Source organism: Maniola jurtina, chromosome 8 (assembly GCF_905333055.1).
Source record: "Maniola jurtina chromosome 8, ilManJurt1.1, whole genome shotgun sequence".
In the NCBI taxonomy this organism is placed as follows: domain Eukaryota; kingdom Metazoa; phylum Arthropoda; class Insecta; order Lepidoptera; family Nymphalidae; genus Maniola; species Maniola jurtina.
This window is the reverse complement of record NC_060036.1, coordinates 3,923,940-3,941,444: the sequence shown is the minus strand read 5'-3', so window position 1 is coordinate 3,941,444 and position 17,505 is coordinate 3,923,940. Positions and strand designations below refer to the sequence as shown.

Below are 17,505 nucleotides of genomic sequence, written 5' to 3'. Positions count from 1 at the left end.
TGTTAAAAAGTTATGAGATCTCAGGACAAAAGTAGCCTATCCGTAATAGCCTGTCCCCGGGATGCAACGTGTTTCTGTACCACGTAAAAACATTTAAATGGATGATCCTTTAAAAATCCCGAGGGATTACCAGGATTTAGGAATGCAATTCCTTACAGCATCAGGGTTGAGGAGTTGGGTCCTCGAGGTCAACGACAAAGTCATTACTTCAATACACTACAGATACCTTCAATATCAATCAATTTATAACCGACAGTTTCTAAATCCCATCGTATTGATGGTGAGGTAGCATGATGCAGGCAGACAGACAAAAATTCTAAAAAAAATTGTTTTGGGGTCTATATAATAATGGTTCCTCAGATTAAAATTTTCAAAGTATATTTAATGTACAGAAATAGTCCTGTTACAGTTTTATTATAAGTAAGGATTACAAACTATTTTAGTTATGAACGAAGTTATTTCATCCTGCATCATACGTGGTCTACCTACCCATGTTGATACTATTATCAAAAACTGTAGTTTTTATTTTATCACACTAATATTATAAAGGCGAAAGTTTGTATGTGTGTGTGTGTGTGTGTGTGTATGTTTGTTACTCCTTCACGCAAAAACCACTGGACGGATTTGGCTGAAATTCAGAATGGAGATAGATAATATCCTGGATTAGCACATAGGTTACTTTTTATCCCGAAAAATCAAAGAGTTCCCACGGGATTTCAAAAAACCTAAATTCACGCGGGCGAAGTCGCGGGCATCAGCTAGTATTTTAATAAAACTAAAGTAAAATGCCACATTATTTATAACTAAATTTATTATCAAATAAGGTTACATTGCCATCTCAGTTATAACAATAATTATGCACTCTTAGCTAAAGTTTCTGCCTTAGCCACAACCTCTTCAATGGGTCCAACCATGTAAAAAGCTACCTCTGGGAGATGATCATATTCTCCTTGTAAGATTTTAGAGAAGCCCTTGATGGTTTCCTCCAGTGGGACAAGTTTTCCAGCGTGGCCAGTGAACACCTCAGCGACCTGGAAGGGCTGGGAGAGGAACCTCTGGATCTTGCGCGCACGTGCCACGGTCAGCTTGTCCTCCTCTGACAACTCGTCCATGCCCAGGATGGCAATGATGTCCTGCAGGGACTTGTAGTCCTGCAGAATCTTCTGGACGCCGCGGGCCACGTTATAGTGCTCGGCGCCGATGATGTTGGGGTCCATGATACGCGAGGTTGAATCAAGAGGGTCCACCGCGGGGTAGATGCCCAGCTCCGCGATGGCTCGGGACAGCACCGTGGTGGCGTCCAAGTGAGCGAAGGTGGTGGCGGGAGCAGGGTCGGTCAAGTCGTCGGCTGGCACGTAGATAGCCTGCACCGAGGTGATGGAGCCCTTCTTGGTGGTGGTGATGCGCTCCTGCATGGTGCCCATGTCCGTGGCCAGTGTGGGCTGGTAGCCCACGGCGGAGGGGATGCGCCCCAGCAAGGCAGACACCTCCGAGCCGGCCTGTGTGAAGCGGAAGATGTTGTCGATGAAGAGCAGGACGTCCTGGCCCTCCTGGTCGCGGAAGTACTCCGCCACGGTCAGGCCGGTGAGCGCGACGCGGGCGCGCGCGCCGGGCGGCTCGTTCATCTGCCCGTACACCAGCGCTACCTTGGAGGTCTTGTCCTTCAGGGAGATGACGCCGGACTCGATCATCTCGTGGTACAAGTCATTACCCTCGCGCGTGCGCTCGCCAACTCCGGCGAACACGGAGTAACCGCCGTGCGCCTTGGCGACGTTGTTGATGAGCTCCATGATGAGCACGGTCTTGCCGACGCCGGCGCCGCCGAACAGGCCGATCTTGCCGCCCTTGGCGTAGGGCGCGAGCAGGTCAACGACCTTGATACCCGTGACCAGAATCTCTTGCTGCACAGACATATCCACGAACTCGGGCGCTTCGGCGTGGATCGCGGCAGTTTTGTCTGTGGGGATGGGGCCGCGCTCGTCGATGGGCTCTCCGATTACGTTGATGATGCGGCCGAGAGTTTCAGCGCCGACGGGAATCCGGATAGGAGAGCCGGAGTCGAGAACCGGTTGGCCGCGGACGAGACCTTCGGTACCGTCCATGGCAATGGTACGTACGGTGTTTTCACCCAAGTGCTGCGCAACCTCGAGGACCAGACGTGGCGAACGGTTTTGCACTTCAAGAGCATTTAGAATGGGTGGAAGGTTATCGTCGAATTGAACATCCACTACGGCACCAATTACTGCCACCACCTTACCTTGCCCTTTGCCTGCGGTAGCATAATCTCTCTTGTTCACTGTAACAGCCGCGATTTTGCCACATTCTGCAAGAGCTTTTTCGGCTACTGTCTTAGCGGCTAGAAAGCCGCTACCAACCCTGCTAACAGCCCCCAACATTTTAAAATTTACTTAGTTATTTCTGTAGGGCGGACCAAATTATGTAACCCAGAGATGACAATCTAACCCAATCTAACCTCAAAATGATTTTTCTTCGCTTTTTCAATGAAATGTCAATTTGACATTACATAACTAAGATCTCTAATTTTTTTTTATGGGTCTTTGGCTTTGGATTCTACTTAGGTTTATAAAGAGTTATACAGACAGGCATACGGTCCCAGTCCTCGACTAATCGGGCATTTATAAAATAATTTTCTTTAAAATTTTCAAAACATTTTATTCATGTGACTGTTTACCATTGTTGTAATTTTGTTGATGTTTTGCTATGCGTCCGGGACTTACGTTTTCGTTTCAGGTTTATGAAAAAAATACTCTGCCCACGGAAAGAAACTCTGTTATATTATAAATCCTTGCAAATAACACATAAAAATTTAAGTGGCTGTTAACCATTTTGAGGAACAAACCAATCACAAAAATGTTTTCAAAAATATTATATGAAATTCAATTCGAAAATGCTTTCAACAAACATTCGAAGTTCATTCAATTCGAAAACAATTTCGTTACTGATTGGTTGGTTACTCAAAATAGCGCCCACTGAGATATTAGCCTCTACTCTTGAGACTCTATCTGATAGAGGTAGAGGATTAGCTGATAAAATATTGTTGTTGTTAATCAAGGAAGTAGGAACATACTACTCTCTATGTTGTTAAGGTGGAAGCGACGGGCCTGGCCGCGAAATTCATATTTAATTTGGTTTTTCACATTTTTTAAACTAATACGACAACGTAGGTTTATGGCATTCTCAATTGCGACAATGGCAGTATCATCCTCACAGGTTTATATAAAAATCTTTACTTGAAAGAGTCCAGTTTAAGAAATTAGCTCTAGTATCGACTATAATGTGTCAGAATTAATCGATACTACCACAAACCTGTGGCACAGACCACAGACTACATATTATTCCACAGACTTTCAAATCATTCAAGACGTTTTGGACGTTTCAGAATCAAATACATAGAAAATACATAATATCACAGACCAATAACATATAGGATGATGATCGAATAGATTAGATAGAACTTTCGGTGGCGACTTCGTTGGCTAATCAGGGTAAAGCCAGACGAGAGAAAAAAAAAAAACTTTCGGTGTTTTCATTTTCGCTGTTATTTTTAGCCACTTTTTGCGTGACTTTGCTTGTTTTGTTGCTTGGTTTATTTTACAATGATAAACACGACTACAAGGCCCTATTCTAAAATAATAACAAAAGTAATAACTAAATAAGTGTGAGAACTAAAAATGTACTATTTTGTATCGGCTTTACATTAATAATTAAATTAGAAACAGGAGTACTATGTACTAACTAGATCGAGAAAAAGTCAGAAAAATGAATCGAAGCCGCATTATTACTGGAGTGAGTTTCCTTTTCAATCAGTAGGCTGAGTTTTACAAAACTTTTTCACATAAAATCTTATTTTTTAGATATTATGGCGCCATAGAGCCTCTGTTAAGATTGATTATGCAAGACCATGCTCTATCTCTCCTTGCACAACACCTATAAGTATAAGAGAACAGTGTACGGTAACAATAAAGGACAATTACATAAAGAAATTTATGAAAGCTGTGGGATGGATGGATCAAGAAAGAACAGTGTGTTATCAATTTCATATTTTTTTTATCTTATAATCTAATTCTCTTGTACACATTCTTCTAGACTATAAAGTGGCAGCCAACCTGTTACAACCTCACTTTCACAAGTTGATAGCCAACCAGTTACAACCACTTTTATTGCCTAACAAAATTCATAATTGCAGTGTTGATTGTATCAAAAATCATAAAGGTCTTAAAATCCTGTGGGACCTCTATAATTTTATGGGACAAAAAGTAGCTTCAGATGGATTGTGAAAAGATATCACATGTACACTTTCACATTACACTAAATATTATAAAGGTGAAGGTTTGTTTTATGTGTATGTTTGTTTTTATGCAAAAATTACTGGATAGATTTGGCTGAAATTCAGAATGGAGATAGGTTATGCTGTGGATTAACTCATAAGCTACTTTTTTCACGTAAAAATCATGGTTGCCACAGGATTTTTTAAACATATATCTGCGCGGAGGGAGTCTCATCCATTATTAAGTTTATTAGCGTAAAGTATCATATAGTAGATCTAGTAAGTTACTGAAAATAAATATTGATTATATTTTTTTAAGCGCCTCAAGCTCACAGGATATTTTCTCTATGAATGTGTGCCAGACAGAGTAGCATATAACGAGTGGTTTGAGAAGCTTGAACTGCCAGACACGTTTGCCTCATGGTTTATGGTCACAGAGTTGCACGTATGGCTGTTACTGGTGAGGTATATGGCGGAGGATGTCACTTCAATAGGCACAGAAAAGAAAAAGTATGTGAAAGGAGATGGACATTTTGTGAGGAACTGTATCATAGAGGCTTTATGGGCTGACGTTGCAAACAGGATTAAGCTATTAGAGGTATCTATATTTAAAAAATAAAGAATATTAGCCATATTTATCATGAGCCTACAGTTAAGTGTAAAGCTTGTGCTAGGAGTAAGTATGACAATAGTGCAATGGGTGGGGTTTGAACCACCGGCCTTTCGAATTTCAGTCCGCTCCTTTAACTGTTGATCTATTGAGGCTCAACAATCTATTCTTTGTTTGATGCTCTCAGAGTCTTGACTGATCTTGGTGACAATGCAGTCTAAGGTGGAAATGCAAAATGTAGAAGTTTGTAATAAACATTTTAAGATTTTTGCCATGACTATGGTCCCATTTGAACACTTGATTTCTATATACCAATTTTTAGCCGACTGCGGCAAATCCAAAAGGAAGGGTTATGATTTTAGCAGTCTATGTATGTATGTATGTTTGTATCCAGATTCTGTGTGTACCACCGTAGCGCCTAAAGTACTGGGCCGATTTTGATGAATGAGGTGTCAATTGATTCTTTGTAAAGGTCTAGGTGACTAGGCTACTTTTTATATGAAAAAAATTGACCTAACAGATTTTACATTAAAAAAAAAGTAGGGGTCTCCAAAATTTTTTTTGCTATTGTATCGAGTGGGATGTCAAATGATAAAGGAAAAAATTTTTGAGTTCATAAATATAAATGTATTACAACATTAAATTATACCAAGCGACAGAAAATCAATTTTACTATAATATTTCAGCATTTATTAAGACGACCGATCGCAGTTGGGTTTTAGTTTTCAACTTTATCTTGTATTGTAATAATAATACTAATTATATTAGATTTACTACAAAAACTTGATTTGTAGCACACGTTTAAACTCACTTCTAAATCCAAATAAAATTACAAAACTCACATCTACATTTTTTTGTAAAACAATTTACTTAATTGATAATAAATAAATAATCGTTCCAGGGTGCAAATCCAGCTATAGCAAGAAAGCAAGTGTCTGAATTGTCAGAGCAGTTCCAAGCTTCCTTAGTTGGATACGACGAAGGGCTGAATGACGACAAAGTGTTAGCCGCAGCTGTCTGGAGGAGATTCTACACTCTTGCAGAAGACGTTAAAGCTGATCATGTGTTAAAGATTGTACATTTTATAAGACATCAGGTAAAATTTCACTACTTTATCCCTGCACTGTATTTCACACTAAAAGTTAAAAAACCACTTATGGAATGACCTATCACAGCTGTAATCTTCCAAAACTATTTAGGTTTAAAGCTGAAATTTAGAATTATAGAAACTTGCAAATTCAGCTTGCACTTGTCTGGTTGTTGCAAATAGTATCATCATTGTTTATGGGCTCTACTTTTTAGGCTTCTGGACCCAAAGGGTAAAAACGAAGTCCTATTAATGTCACTGCTGTCTATCTGTCCGCCTGTCACAGGTCTCTAGCTGTCGACTGACAAACAGTTGTTATAAACCTGAAGTTTTGGTATTTGTTTTAGAACACTGATCCTAAACCGAATATTGAATTAGAAATTCAATTAAATTATTTTTGAGGGGGGCTCCCATACATGAAAAAGGACCTGAAAAAAATATTCTTTTCTTACCCTAGCATGTGGGGTAACTCATTAAGTAAAGTGTGAATATATGTATTTTTTTTATCTTAAAAAATAAAGAAATGGGGGCCATTTAAGTTGTCAGTTTTAAACCATTTTAGAGTCTAGAAATATGAAATTTTGGTATATACGATCGGGTATGTACCATAATGTCAACAAATACTGAAAACAGCCATTTATAAAGTACATAGTTATTAGTTTGTAAACTGTGACCAAAACAAACTAACATATATAACACCCAAAATATATTTTTCATAATATGAACAGAACCCTAAATGAGCAAGGTCAGATTCGCACTTGGCCGGCTTTTTTTTTTTCAACAGATGGGTTGCGAAATGTTAGAAGACCAAACCCCTTTCGGATTTACAATATTAGTATTAGTTCCACTTTTAAGAATTGAGATTTTTTTTTTTACCTTTCAGTTATCTGTATTGGACAAAATACCTAGCGAAGATTTGAGATGGAAGCCACAAATCGACTGGTTAAGTATACTCAACCACTGATGTTCATTTGCAAATTAATTATTTATTTTTGTTAGGATAGGAAGTTGTTAATAAAATAAGCAGATTTTTTTTTGTATTTTATTCAAGTACTCCTTATACTTAAGTTTTTAAATTCCTTTAATTTATTCGCCAATCAAAAGTCAAATTATAGCAGAAGTGACAAATTCTAAGATATTAATTATTATGATGATCTTTTGTCACACAATTTATTAAAACCAGTACAGCCGTCGAAGTTCATCGCATTTCTCACGACGCCACAGAACAGTAATCACAGATCTGCATAGGTTATCAATTTTGCACCAATCATTGCAATACGGCCATCTTCTATCGCTCATTTTTAAGAGAAATTTGGAATATAGGCCTATTAGATGTCGATTTCTTTCCGTGGCCATTCTACGAACTAGTGCGTCCATGGATGCAGGGGAGAGGTCTCGTAGGCCGAAGGCGGATCGAAGGTCGTAGAGCTGGAACCAACGTGGACGGACGTTTGGAGTCAGGTTCGCTTCCGTTAGGTTGTATATGTAGCTGACGAAGTTTGTCGGTTCCTAGGAACAAAATAAACCAGAAATAAAGTGCTTATTAGCACACTAAAATTTTTCTTATAAGTGTTATTAGTTGAACTGATTATAATACATATTCCATAGACAAATGTGTCATATTAAAAACATAAAGCTACCTAGCGAAATGTTCTGAACGATAATTATGAAGTTCAGGCACCAACAGTTTTTTACCGAAATCGAGTCAGTTACTAATAGGGGAGAAATTAGAATGTAAGTATAATGTATTATGTACCGTTAAAATGCTACTTTTTAACCCCCGACCCAAAAGAGGGGTCTTATAAGTTTGACGCGTGTGTCTGTGTATCTGTCTGTGGCAACGTAGCTCCTAAACTAATGAACCGATTTTAGTTTAGTTTTTTTTTGTTTGAAAGGTGGCTTGATCGAGAGTGTTCTTAGCTATAATCCAAGAAAATCGGTTCATCCGTTTGAAAGTTATCAGCTATTTTCTAGTTACTGTAACCTTCACTTGTCGGGGGTGTTATAAATTTTTAATTTACACTTGTTACTAAGCTACCTACTACACTGATCGCGATTGATTTGCTGCTGCCCGTCGAGGAGTTCCATCCTCCATATCCGAAACTATTCATCAGATCTTCACTTTTACCTGGGACTAGCCTGACTGTACAAACAGACAGATTTTTTGTGAAAATCAGTTCAGATTTGCTGGAGTGATCGAGTATTATATTTTATCAAATAGAGTGAAAATACCTATAACACTATAGAGAGCGCCTGCCCAATTTTTCCTGCAAAAACTTTACAATTATTGTATTGATGAAGGCGCTAAAATCGACAAATCGGCGAAAGTTTGTATGTGTGTGTGTGTATGTTTGTTACTCTTTCACGCAATAACTACTGAATGGATTTGGCTGAAATTTGGAATGGAGATAGATAATATCCTGGATTAGCACATAGGCTACTTTTTATCCCGGAAAATCATAGAGTTCCTACGGGATTTTAAAAAACCGTAATCCACGCGGGCGAAGCCGCGGGCATCTTCTAGTACTTAATAAAATTTGTATTATGGCGTCTTAGACCGCAGGACAAAGTACAAAACGAAAGGTGGCACGAGCTCATAGAAAAATAGGTATGAGTCGTATGCGTATAGAATAAAGCGTATGCGGAAGGATCACTGAGCCTATCACACTAATATCCCAAGAAAACCCACCACTACACATTCTACTAGAGCCATTACGCACGGTCGACTAAGTAGCCGACCGCAACTCCGTTCGCATACACACGACTTCCATATAAATTACAGATTCTAACGCTCGCCGTCGACCGAGTCGTCTTAGACCAGAGTTATGTATACTTACGAAGCTCCTGGGGTCGACGGTGGCTATCTTGTAATTAAGGTTGTAGTTGGTGTAGGAGGTGACGCTGCCCGCGCCCCACGCCACGCTGATGGGGCGGCCGTTCTCCAGGCTGTAAAATATCTTGAACTCGTCGCCGTGCGTGTGGCCGGTGAATTCGCCGGCGATCGTCGACGCGAATCTAAAAAAAAACCGACCAAGTGCGAGTCAAACTCGCGCACTAAGGGTTCCATACTCAGGTATTTTTCCAAAATATTGCACGATAAATCAAAAACTATTGTGCATGAAAAAAATAAAAAATCTGTTTTAAAATGTACAGGTAAAGCCCTTTCATATGATACCCCACTTGGTATAGTTATCTTACTTTGAAAATTGAAACACATTTTAATTTTTTTTTACATGATATAGTTAACCACAAATTCGCGCTTTTCAGATTTATTCCTGTATTTGTACTATAAGACCTAGCTACCTGCTAAATTTCATGATTCTAGGTCAACGGGAAGTATCCTATAGGTTTCTTGACAGACATGATGGACAGACAGAGAACAAAGTGATCCTATATAAGGGTTCCGTTTTTCCTTTTGAGGTATGGAACCCTAAAAAAACAATTGGAAGCCTCGTGAACATTTTCTATGCCCATACATATACAAAACTTCCATTTCCGCCGTATCAAAGTCAAATCATTTATTCACAAGTGTAAATTAAAAATTTTCAACACCCCCGACAAATAATTTTCAAATAAATAATTATGTAGGCAACGTCCATCTTGACAGCTTGACATTTGTCAATTGACATAATATTATGAACCTAACGGTTATGTAACCTTCTTTTCTACAAGAAAACTAGAAAAGAGCTGATAACTCTTAAACGGCTGAACCAATTTTTTTGGATGATAGCTAAGAACACTCTCGATCAAGCCACCTTTCAAACAAAAAAAAACTAAATTAAAATCGGTTCATTCGTTTAGGCGCTACGATGCCACAGACAGATACACAGATACACAGATACACAGATACACACGTCAAACTTATAACACCCCTCTTTTTGGGTCGGGGGTTAAAAATAGGCTTCGTAGGTAGGTACTCGTAAGTACCTAAATTTCTTGATTGCCAATTGTCGGATTTATAAGATAATAGTGATGTACGTAATTGTGATACTGATAATTAATTCCGTAAAGTTATAGCTAAAGCTACGAGGGTTCCAAACGTGCGGCCAGGTCTGAGGAGTCCACAACAAACTTAGCCAGGTATTTTTTTATCATCACTACTTCACAAAATCGCGCACTCGTATACAATTTCTTTGATTTTACGTCACCACAGCCTAATATTTGACATATTGCCGATTCAGGATCTAACCGGGAGTTCCCTCACTCTCTAATTCTCCCTGGAACCTATAAGTAAATGTGTGCGTTTGCTCGCGAATGATTGCTCTGACAGGCACGCACTACGCTATGTCAATGTACCTATACGACGACGTAAGCACAAGTTTTTAGGCCCGCTCATTAGTTGCAAGAACAATAATGTAGTACTGTATACCTCGTAACGATGCTGTTGTACTCTCTAGTCCACGTGTACGTGAAGTCGTGAACCCCGGGCGGTATGTGCCCCAGAATGTGCACCTTGTCGCCCGCCAGCTCGGCTTTGTGCAACTCGCGGACGAGCCAGTCCAAATGCCTCTTTGCGTCTAACGGATCGTACACCAGCCACCTACAGGTTTGGGTTCATTATCTGTTAATATTTAGGGGCCTCACAAGACCAAATGTTTATGATTAGATTAAATACAAAGTTTATGCTCATTTGATTTTAATTCATCATCATCATCAGCCTATGGACGTCCACTATTGGACATAGGCCTTCCCTATAGAGCGCCACCACACCCAGTCCTCAGCCTTCCTCATCCAGCCACTTCCCGCCAGCCGCTTTATATCGTCGGTCCATTGTACTGGAGGGCGTCTCACACTACGCTTGCTTAAACGCGGTCTCCACTCAAGGACTTTCCGGCTCCAAAGGCCATCGCCTTTACGACAGGCATGGCCTGCCCACTGCCACTTCAGCTTGCTAATAGTTTGGGCTATGTCAGTGACCTTGGTTCTCCTGCGGATCTCATCATTTCGGATCTTATCCCTCAGGGAAACTCCTAACATAGCCCTCTCCATAGCTCGCTGAGCAACTTTGAATTTGTGAACAAGGCTATTTGTCAGTGTCCACGTTTCAGCACCGTAGGTGAGGACGGGAAGGGTACACTGGTTGCGGACTTTTGTTTTCAGGCATTGAAGAATTGACGATGAGAAAACTTGACTTAATTTCCCTAATGTCATCCCTAAATGTTAAGTAATAGAGTACCAGTTGGATTTGAAGGCAACGTTGTTATTCACAGAGATGACGCGCAGTCCAGGTCTGACACGCATAGCAAAGGCGCCCCTCTCACGCACCGACGCTTTGGCTTCGGCACTTAGATAGAAGTCCCACTTCCTAGCCAGACCCTCGTAGAGCCAAGTTGTGTTCAGTTTCTCGCCTCGGACGGTATTTGGTGCAAATCTGAAAAGTCGAAATCATTAAATTTTTTTAAACAAAATATACCTACTTAATTCGATCAAAAGCTGTTCTAATTATGTCCTACATTAGATAATTACTAAGCACTGTAATTATTATTAACTTACATATGTGTTATGGAATTAAAACTGAATCTGTCTACTTCTATTCTATTACTTCAGTTTAGTTATTAACATTGGTTTTATTCGGATAAAAATATGTACTAAATGCATCGATGTAATGTGCAATAAAGTGCAATAAGGCCGAATCCGAGAATTCTCGATCCGAAGTAACCTACTACCTACCGTTGTACTGGACAACAAGAAGATACTAAAGCAGCTCGAGAATCGAGAATTCGCGGTTTCGGATCGGATTCAATGCGGAAAAAGCCTTACGCCTTATAATTGAATAGGATAATGTAGACGACGCGACGCGCACCAGTCGGATCCAGAAAATGGAAAAACGTGAACCGCGCGTTACTTTCTTGTTTCTTCCGATTAGATTATCTTGGACTTACTGGTTCGTTGGCTGTGACTCGTGGTTTCCAATAGACGGTAAAACTAGAACATTATTTCCAAATTCTTTTCTCATTTCGTTGATAACATGAGCGTTTACATCGTTTATTAACTCATAAGTTGTCTCCCACACGTGGTGATCGATGCTGTCTCCCATGTAATAAACCAGATCTATATTCTGAAAATGTTTAGGTAACTAATAATACTTAATAAATAATTATTATTAGGTATTGTTCCTTAAATTAATGTAGTAGTACCTGCCTATTCCAAATTAATTTACCCGCCTTTTCTTTTTCATTTAAACTTCATACTTACCTACTATACTTACTTAGTATTTTAATTAAGTTATACTTTACTTCGGGTATACACTTTGAAAGGATAATGAGAAGATCGGGCAGTGAGATTTGGGGCGACAGACAACAATATCGTACATAACAGCAAATCGGTATTCGTAGACCAAGACACTTTTTGGGCCACTGGGCCAATGAAGTAAGTTTTTTTAAAGAATTTTAACCATGTTAATCACGATTAATATTCCCCTTTCCCCTCGAACTAAGCGTAAAGCTTGTGCGAGGAGTAGGCGCGACAATAGTGTAACGGGTGGGGTTTGAACTGGCGACCTTTCGGAATTCAGTCCGCTCCGTAACCAAGGAACCAAAAGCTTAATTTGCTATAGTCCGCCAAACCAAAGAAATCTGTATGGTGCAACATGCAGCATACGACGTGCACCGCCCGCCCTCCCACTGATAAACATGCAGGAAAAGCCAGCCATCAAGCAAGCCACACGCACTACCACCACGCAGCACCACACAAATCCTAACACTACTGGAGTGGTGTTGCGATTGGGTGTGGGCGGTGCATGTCGCATGCTGCATGTTGCACCATACATATTTCTTTGTTTTGGCGGATTATAGCAAATTAAGCTTTTGGTTCCTTGTATATCATGGACTTCCGCAAAATAACGCGTGCTTCTATACTACGCTCCTTAACCGTTGAGGCTGAGCTATTGGGGTTATAGTTAGGTTAGTTATCAGCAACCTTGTACCATGCATCGTTCTCATTTCGCCACTTACCCTATGCGCTGCAGCAACCCTCTGTATAGCGTCATCATACGCCCAAAGTGGCGTATCACAATTTCTATAGTCTCCCCAAAATCCTGCGGGTGGGGAATTTCTTCTATCTACTTGCTTTACTTTTGTCCTATTTCTAACTTCGGTTGCAATACCCAAGTTGAGCATCTCCTTGTTGTTTATTCTAGTAACCCCATCTTCGATTAAAGATTCTCCAGTGAGTTCGTATGTATGCGTGCGTGGCGTTTGTCCTTTCCTGCAGCAAGTTGGTTCGTTACAGTCCGCCACGCCGTTCGGCTGGTACAGTGGATCTATGTGTGCTTCTGAGATGACAGCTATCGTCAGTGGTGTGTTCTTAGATTCGGAATCCTGTGAAGGTATTAAGAAATACTAACTAAACTAAATTAACTAGATGTTGTAACTTGCGGTCGGTCAAACTCGCCTAGAATAAAAGCAGACTTTCCTTATAAATAGTGATCGGAGTTTCGGTTAGGTATGAGATTTGTGTAATTTGTCGTCGTACCAAACGATAGACATCCACTGCTGTAAGATCCTTTGCAAGAATCTCCACAGAACCAGGTCTTATGTCGCTTGTGTCCAGCGACTACCAGCTACTCGCATGAGATCGTTCACCTAATTGGAGGATCTTCCAACGCTGCATATCCCGACTGGCATAATTGGGTAGCCGCCATTCAAGTATCTTAAACCCGGCCCACCGGTATTTTTAAGCTGAATCTAATTCCATAATGGATTTTGCTCGAAGAAAGATCCTAGTAAAATTTATCATTAAGATTTTAGAAACAGAAACGCCTATTCAATAAAAGAATTCATTTATCGAGTAGTTTACTGAACCACAATTCATAAACCTCACTAGCATCATTTAAACTTACTCTTTTTATTCTTCTGTTAGAGCGTCTGGGTAAATTAACGGTCCACTCAAATCTGGGATCATCATAAGGACAGAAAGAAGGATTATCGCCACGCTGTAACACCAAACCGCAAAATGTTCTCGGTAACGCTTGTGGTGTCGTTTTAATTATGTATGTAAGGATTGGCTGCAACAAAATTATCACATTACTAGCTGATACCCGCGACTTCGTTTTTTAAAAATTCCCGTGGGAACTCTTTGATTTTCCGGGATAAAAAGTAGCTTATGTTCTAATCCAGGGTATAATCTATTGCCATTCTCAGCCCAATCCGTCCAGTAGTTTTGCGTGAAGGAGTAACAAACATACATACACAACACACATAGAAACCATAAACTTTCTCCTTTATAATATTAGTGTGATTCCCATGCACCATTTTGATTAAACTTTATATAGTTTTTTGGAGGCCATAAAACAAATACCTCGTTTAAGAAAAATAGACTTCGCTAAAAGCAGTGAAAAAAGAGGTGTTCAGGCTACAATTTACGAATCTCATGGCGAATTAGGTAATCACAGTAAACACGGTTACGGTGTCCTCATATTAGTGCTTAAGATAACGAGGATTTTAGGCTGAGATCTATAAGAGCGCACTTTACCTTTGCTCAGACTTAAGACATTATTGGCGTTATACCGCTGGCATTGTCTCGTTTTAACTGAAACTTAAGTCTAAGCAAGGTAAAAGTGCGCTCTATAGATTTCAACCTTAGAACGAGATAACGGTTCCCCCGTTGCGCGTTACAGTCAGTGTATGCCTTGCTCGACTGCTTTATCGCGCAGAGCGGTCGTAACTACTCGAGCAGTCTTATGTATGACAAATGCTTGTAGTAATCAGACTGATTCAAACTGACGTGATAAGACTATTATCATCTTCATCATTGTCATCCAATAGACATCCACAGCTGGACGTAGGTCTCTTGTGCGAACTTCCACAAGCCATGGTCTTGCGCCGCCTGAATCCAGCTGCTCCATGCGACTTCGTTTGATGACGTCTGATCACCTTTCCGGAGCGAGGTCGCCATTCTAATACCTTGATACGATATACGTAGGTAGGTATAGAATACTTTGTTAAGAGACTTAGATACAGTAACACAATTTGTTATACTCACGATATTCAATTCAATGATACCGCGGCAAGCTCGTGGGGTTACGAATCCGAGAGAGGCGCATAAATGTGATACTGATCCGATCAGGGTCTGGTCGGATGCTCCTTCACGAACTAGGTCGAAAAGTGCTCCGAATGCGCTTCGGCATATTAGGCAGTCAACACTCTGGAATAATTATACTAATTTAAAGCTTATAATAACAATAATGAGGACTATCAAAGTGCCATTCAGGCTTCTAGTTCTGCTAGCGCCATCTACTACTAAATAGAAAGGACTTTTACAATAATCGCGCATTCGTTCGCGTAACTACAGTGCTACAAATTGGTCTAAATGAAATAAAGATTTTTGATTTTGATGAATTTGTCGTGTTGAGTTCGAGTTCTTCAAAGAAAATGTGGATGATAGCATCAACATTCAACACGTATTTCCAATTGTGACTGAGGAAGACGCTGCTTGGATTCGTAATCTTATCTGATCCAAACAAATGTGACGAACTAACAATGTAGGTAACTAGGAACCTCAACCTACCTACAGATAAAATAAGTGCTACAGGCATAACGCATAACTGAGCAAGTTCATGCGGTAGTGAATGCGGCGCGGGAGGGTGTGAAGATGTGACGCGAGAGCTCAGATAGCTGTGATTCGCCAACTTGTGACAACAGTCACCTCTCCTGAACCGCTTTTTTATGCATCATGATCAACCCATTTCCGCCCCACTATTGAATATGGGTCTCATCTGGTCTCATCTCAGAATGAGAAGGGTTTAGGCCAGTCTACCACGCTGGCTTCGTGCGGATTGGCAGACTTCACACACCTTTGAGAACATGAAGAACTCTGGTATGCAGGTTTCCTCACGATGTTTTCCTTCACCGTTAAAGCAAGTGATATTTAATTACTTAAAAGGCACATGACTGAAAAGTTAGTGGGGCGTGCCCGGGATCGAACCCCCGACCTCCAATTAGGAGGCGGACGTTCTAACCACTGGGCTATCGCTGCTTCTTTATGCGATAGATAAGAATTTAAAAAGAAATACTTCTCCAGGTCTTCTTTTGTTTTGATTTTGCGGCGCGCTTGACACTGGCCAATAGATGGCAATGGCATCTTGGACAATTTGCAAATCATATTCAGATGCTTCGTTCTTGACATATCTCACAAACACTTTTTGGAGATCATCTGAAAATCCAAAGAACGTTATTCTTTTTCTCTATACACCTACCTACTCACTTCATTTTTATTTTTTAATGTATCTGCCAGATATTATCGTTACTGCAGTTTATCCCACCACTAACCATGTAGTGAAACGAGGCTGGTTGACCCACAACTATTTATTTAATGAATACCTTCTTGTGTAATGTAATTACACTATAGTATCACGGATATTTTTTTTAGTAAGTACTTATAAAATTCCTGATAAGGAAAGCTATTATCTTCTAACGATGACGAAATTCCTAAACCGTCAGTCAGTAATTTGTTAAGAAATTTCCAAACCGTGGACAGTTAATTCGTCAGACTATTTAAGTATAAAAAACTATTGTTTTCTTACCTGATGATATAAAATGATTTGCAATAGTTGAGCCTACTATCAGTAGGATTCCTAAAAGACGTTTCATCTTGCCAGTTCGGCGTCCAGACTAATTGCCAGAATATATTCACAAATGCATCAGTGTTGTAACACCACTGCGAAGACCTGGTGGCTACGACCAGAACCACTGGTAACTGAAGCGAGGTACTTACGCGAATGCAGGTGTTGATGAATACATGGAAAGTGTGAGTCATAGTCAAATTGACAATAATTAAATTAGAGTTCCTTGGTGAAATAACTGATCTTCAAACTTCTGACTCAATGAATCTCAAAAATATCAAAAATATACCTAATTATTTTCAATAGGTACAGATAGTATTGGGTACATATTATGTGGTGCCTATTAATAAGACAATTTGACTTATGAAAAGAAAAACTCTTGAGTGTCTTCTCTTCTTAATAGAATCTGTTTTCTGAACTCTTGACTTAAGCACCTTAAGTTGTTCTACATGTAATAAACTATTTCTTATTTCATTATTCATGCATAATGGAATAGAATTACTTAGAAAACACTTTGTCAAAAAGCTCGATTCACACTTAACCAAATTTATAATCAAAAACCCTGTTATCTAAGATCAATCAGGATATTGTATCTAAAATTTTAAATCACCAAAGAATTATAATAACTAAAAAAACAATCATAATAAAATCTCGAGATAACTTATAATTAATTATCTTATATATAAAAATGTATGTTTGTCTGCCCTTCTGTTCGTTACTCCTGAAGGTTGGCAATTATGTATAGTTTTACTAGATGTCCGCGATTTCGTCCGCGTAGATATGTGTTTAAAAGATGCCGCGGAAACCGTGGATTTTTGCGGGATAAAAAGTAGCATATGTCTTAATCCAAAGTACCTACATATAATAATAATCTATTTCTATTCCCAAAAAATCCGTCCTGTAGTTTTTGCGTGAAAGAGTAACAAACATATACTTAGTAGGTACACACACACACATAC

The 17,505-nt window shown here is 39.7% G+C and overlaps 4 protein-coding genes across 4 annotated transcripts in view; 1 reads left to right on the top strand and 3 right to left on the bottom strand.

The window, feature by feature from the left end:
* Window positions 1–17,505, bottom strand: part of LOC123867499 (UPF0389 protein CG9231) — a 212,597-nt gene that overhangs the window by 163,903 nt on the left and 31,189 nt on the right. The window lies entirely within an intron of this gene.
* Window positions 794–2,506, bottom strand: LOC123867489 (ATP synthase subunit beta, mitochondrial). The gene has a single exon (XM_045909536.1). The coding sequence runs from the start codon at window positions 2,394–2,396 to the stop codon at window positions 855–857; it is 1,542 nt and encodes a 513-aa protein (XP_045765492.1). The 5' UTR covers window positions 2,397–2,506; the 3' UTR covers window positions 794–854.
* LOC123867494 (ubiquinol-cytochrome-c reductase complex assembly factor 1) lies at window positions 3,548–7,018 on the top strand. The gene is made up of 5 exons (XM_045909543.1): window positions 3,548–3,807; window positions 3,876–4,043; window positions 4,608–4,886; window positions 5,800–5,994; window positions 6,869–7,018. Exons 1-5 carry the CDS (start codon window positions 3,781–3,783, stop codon window positions 6,947–6,949), a joined length of 750 nt encoding a protein of 249 aa, XP_045765499.1. The 5' UTR covers window positions 3,548–3,780; the 3' UTR covers window positions 6,950–7,018.
* On the bottom strand, window positions 7,049–16,959 carry LOC123867485 (sphingomyelin phosphodiesterase-like). Its single transcript, XM_045909529.1, has 10 exons — window positions 16,508–16,959; window positions 15,998–16,137; window positions 14,968–15,129; window positions 13,826–13,990; window positions 12,939–13,304; window positions 11,868–12,043; window positions 11,162–11,356; window positions 10,355–10,525; window positions 8,823–9,000; window positions 7,049–7,494 (listed from the first exon to the last, which is right to left on the bottom strand). Exons 1-10 carry the CDS (start codon window positions 16,572–16,574, stop codon window positions 7,159–7,161), a joined length of 1,956 nt encoding a protein of 651 aa, XP_045765485.1. The 5' UTR covers window positions 16,575–16,959; the 3' UTR covers window positions 7,049–7,158.

Excerpts from the sequence above, each read along its gene's own strand:
- LOC123867489 (XM_045909536.1), bottom strand. The coding sequence starts at position 2,396 with ATGTTGGGGGCTGTTAGCAGGGTTGGTAGCGGCTTTCTAGCCGCTAAG.
- LOC123867494 (XM_045909543.1), top strand. The coding sequence starts at position 3,781 with ATGAATCGAAGCCGCATTATTACTGGA. Across the intron at positions 3,808-3,875 it reads GAAGCCGCATTATTACTGGA|ATATTATGGCGCCATAGAGC; the intron begins GTGAGTTTCCTT and ends CTTATTTTTTAG. Across the intron at positions 5,995-6,868 it reads TACATTTTATAAGACATCAG|TTATCTGTATTGGACAAAAT; the intron begins GTAAAATTTCAC and ends TTTACCTTTCAG.
- LOC123867485 (XM_045909529.1), bottom strand. The coding sequence starts at position 16,574 with ATGAAACGTCTTTTAGGAATCCTACTGATAGTAGGCTCAACTATTGCA. Across the intron at positions 10,526-11,161 it reads GTTGCCTTCAAATCCAACTG|GTGGCTGGTGTACGATCCGT; the intron begins GTACTCTATTAC and ends CCAAACCTGTAG. Across the intron at positions 7,495-8,822 it reads CCGTCGACCCCAGGAGCTTC|GAACCGACAAACTTCGTCAG; the intron begins GTAAGTATACAT and ends TTTTGTTCCTAG.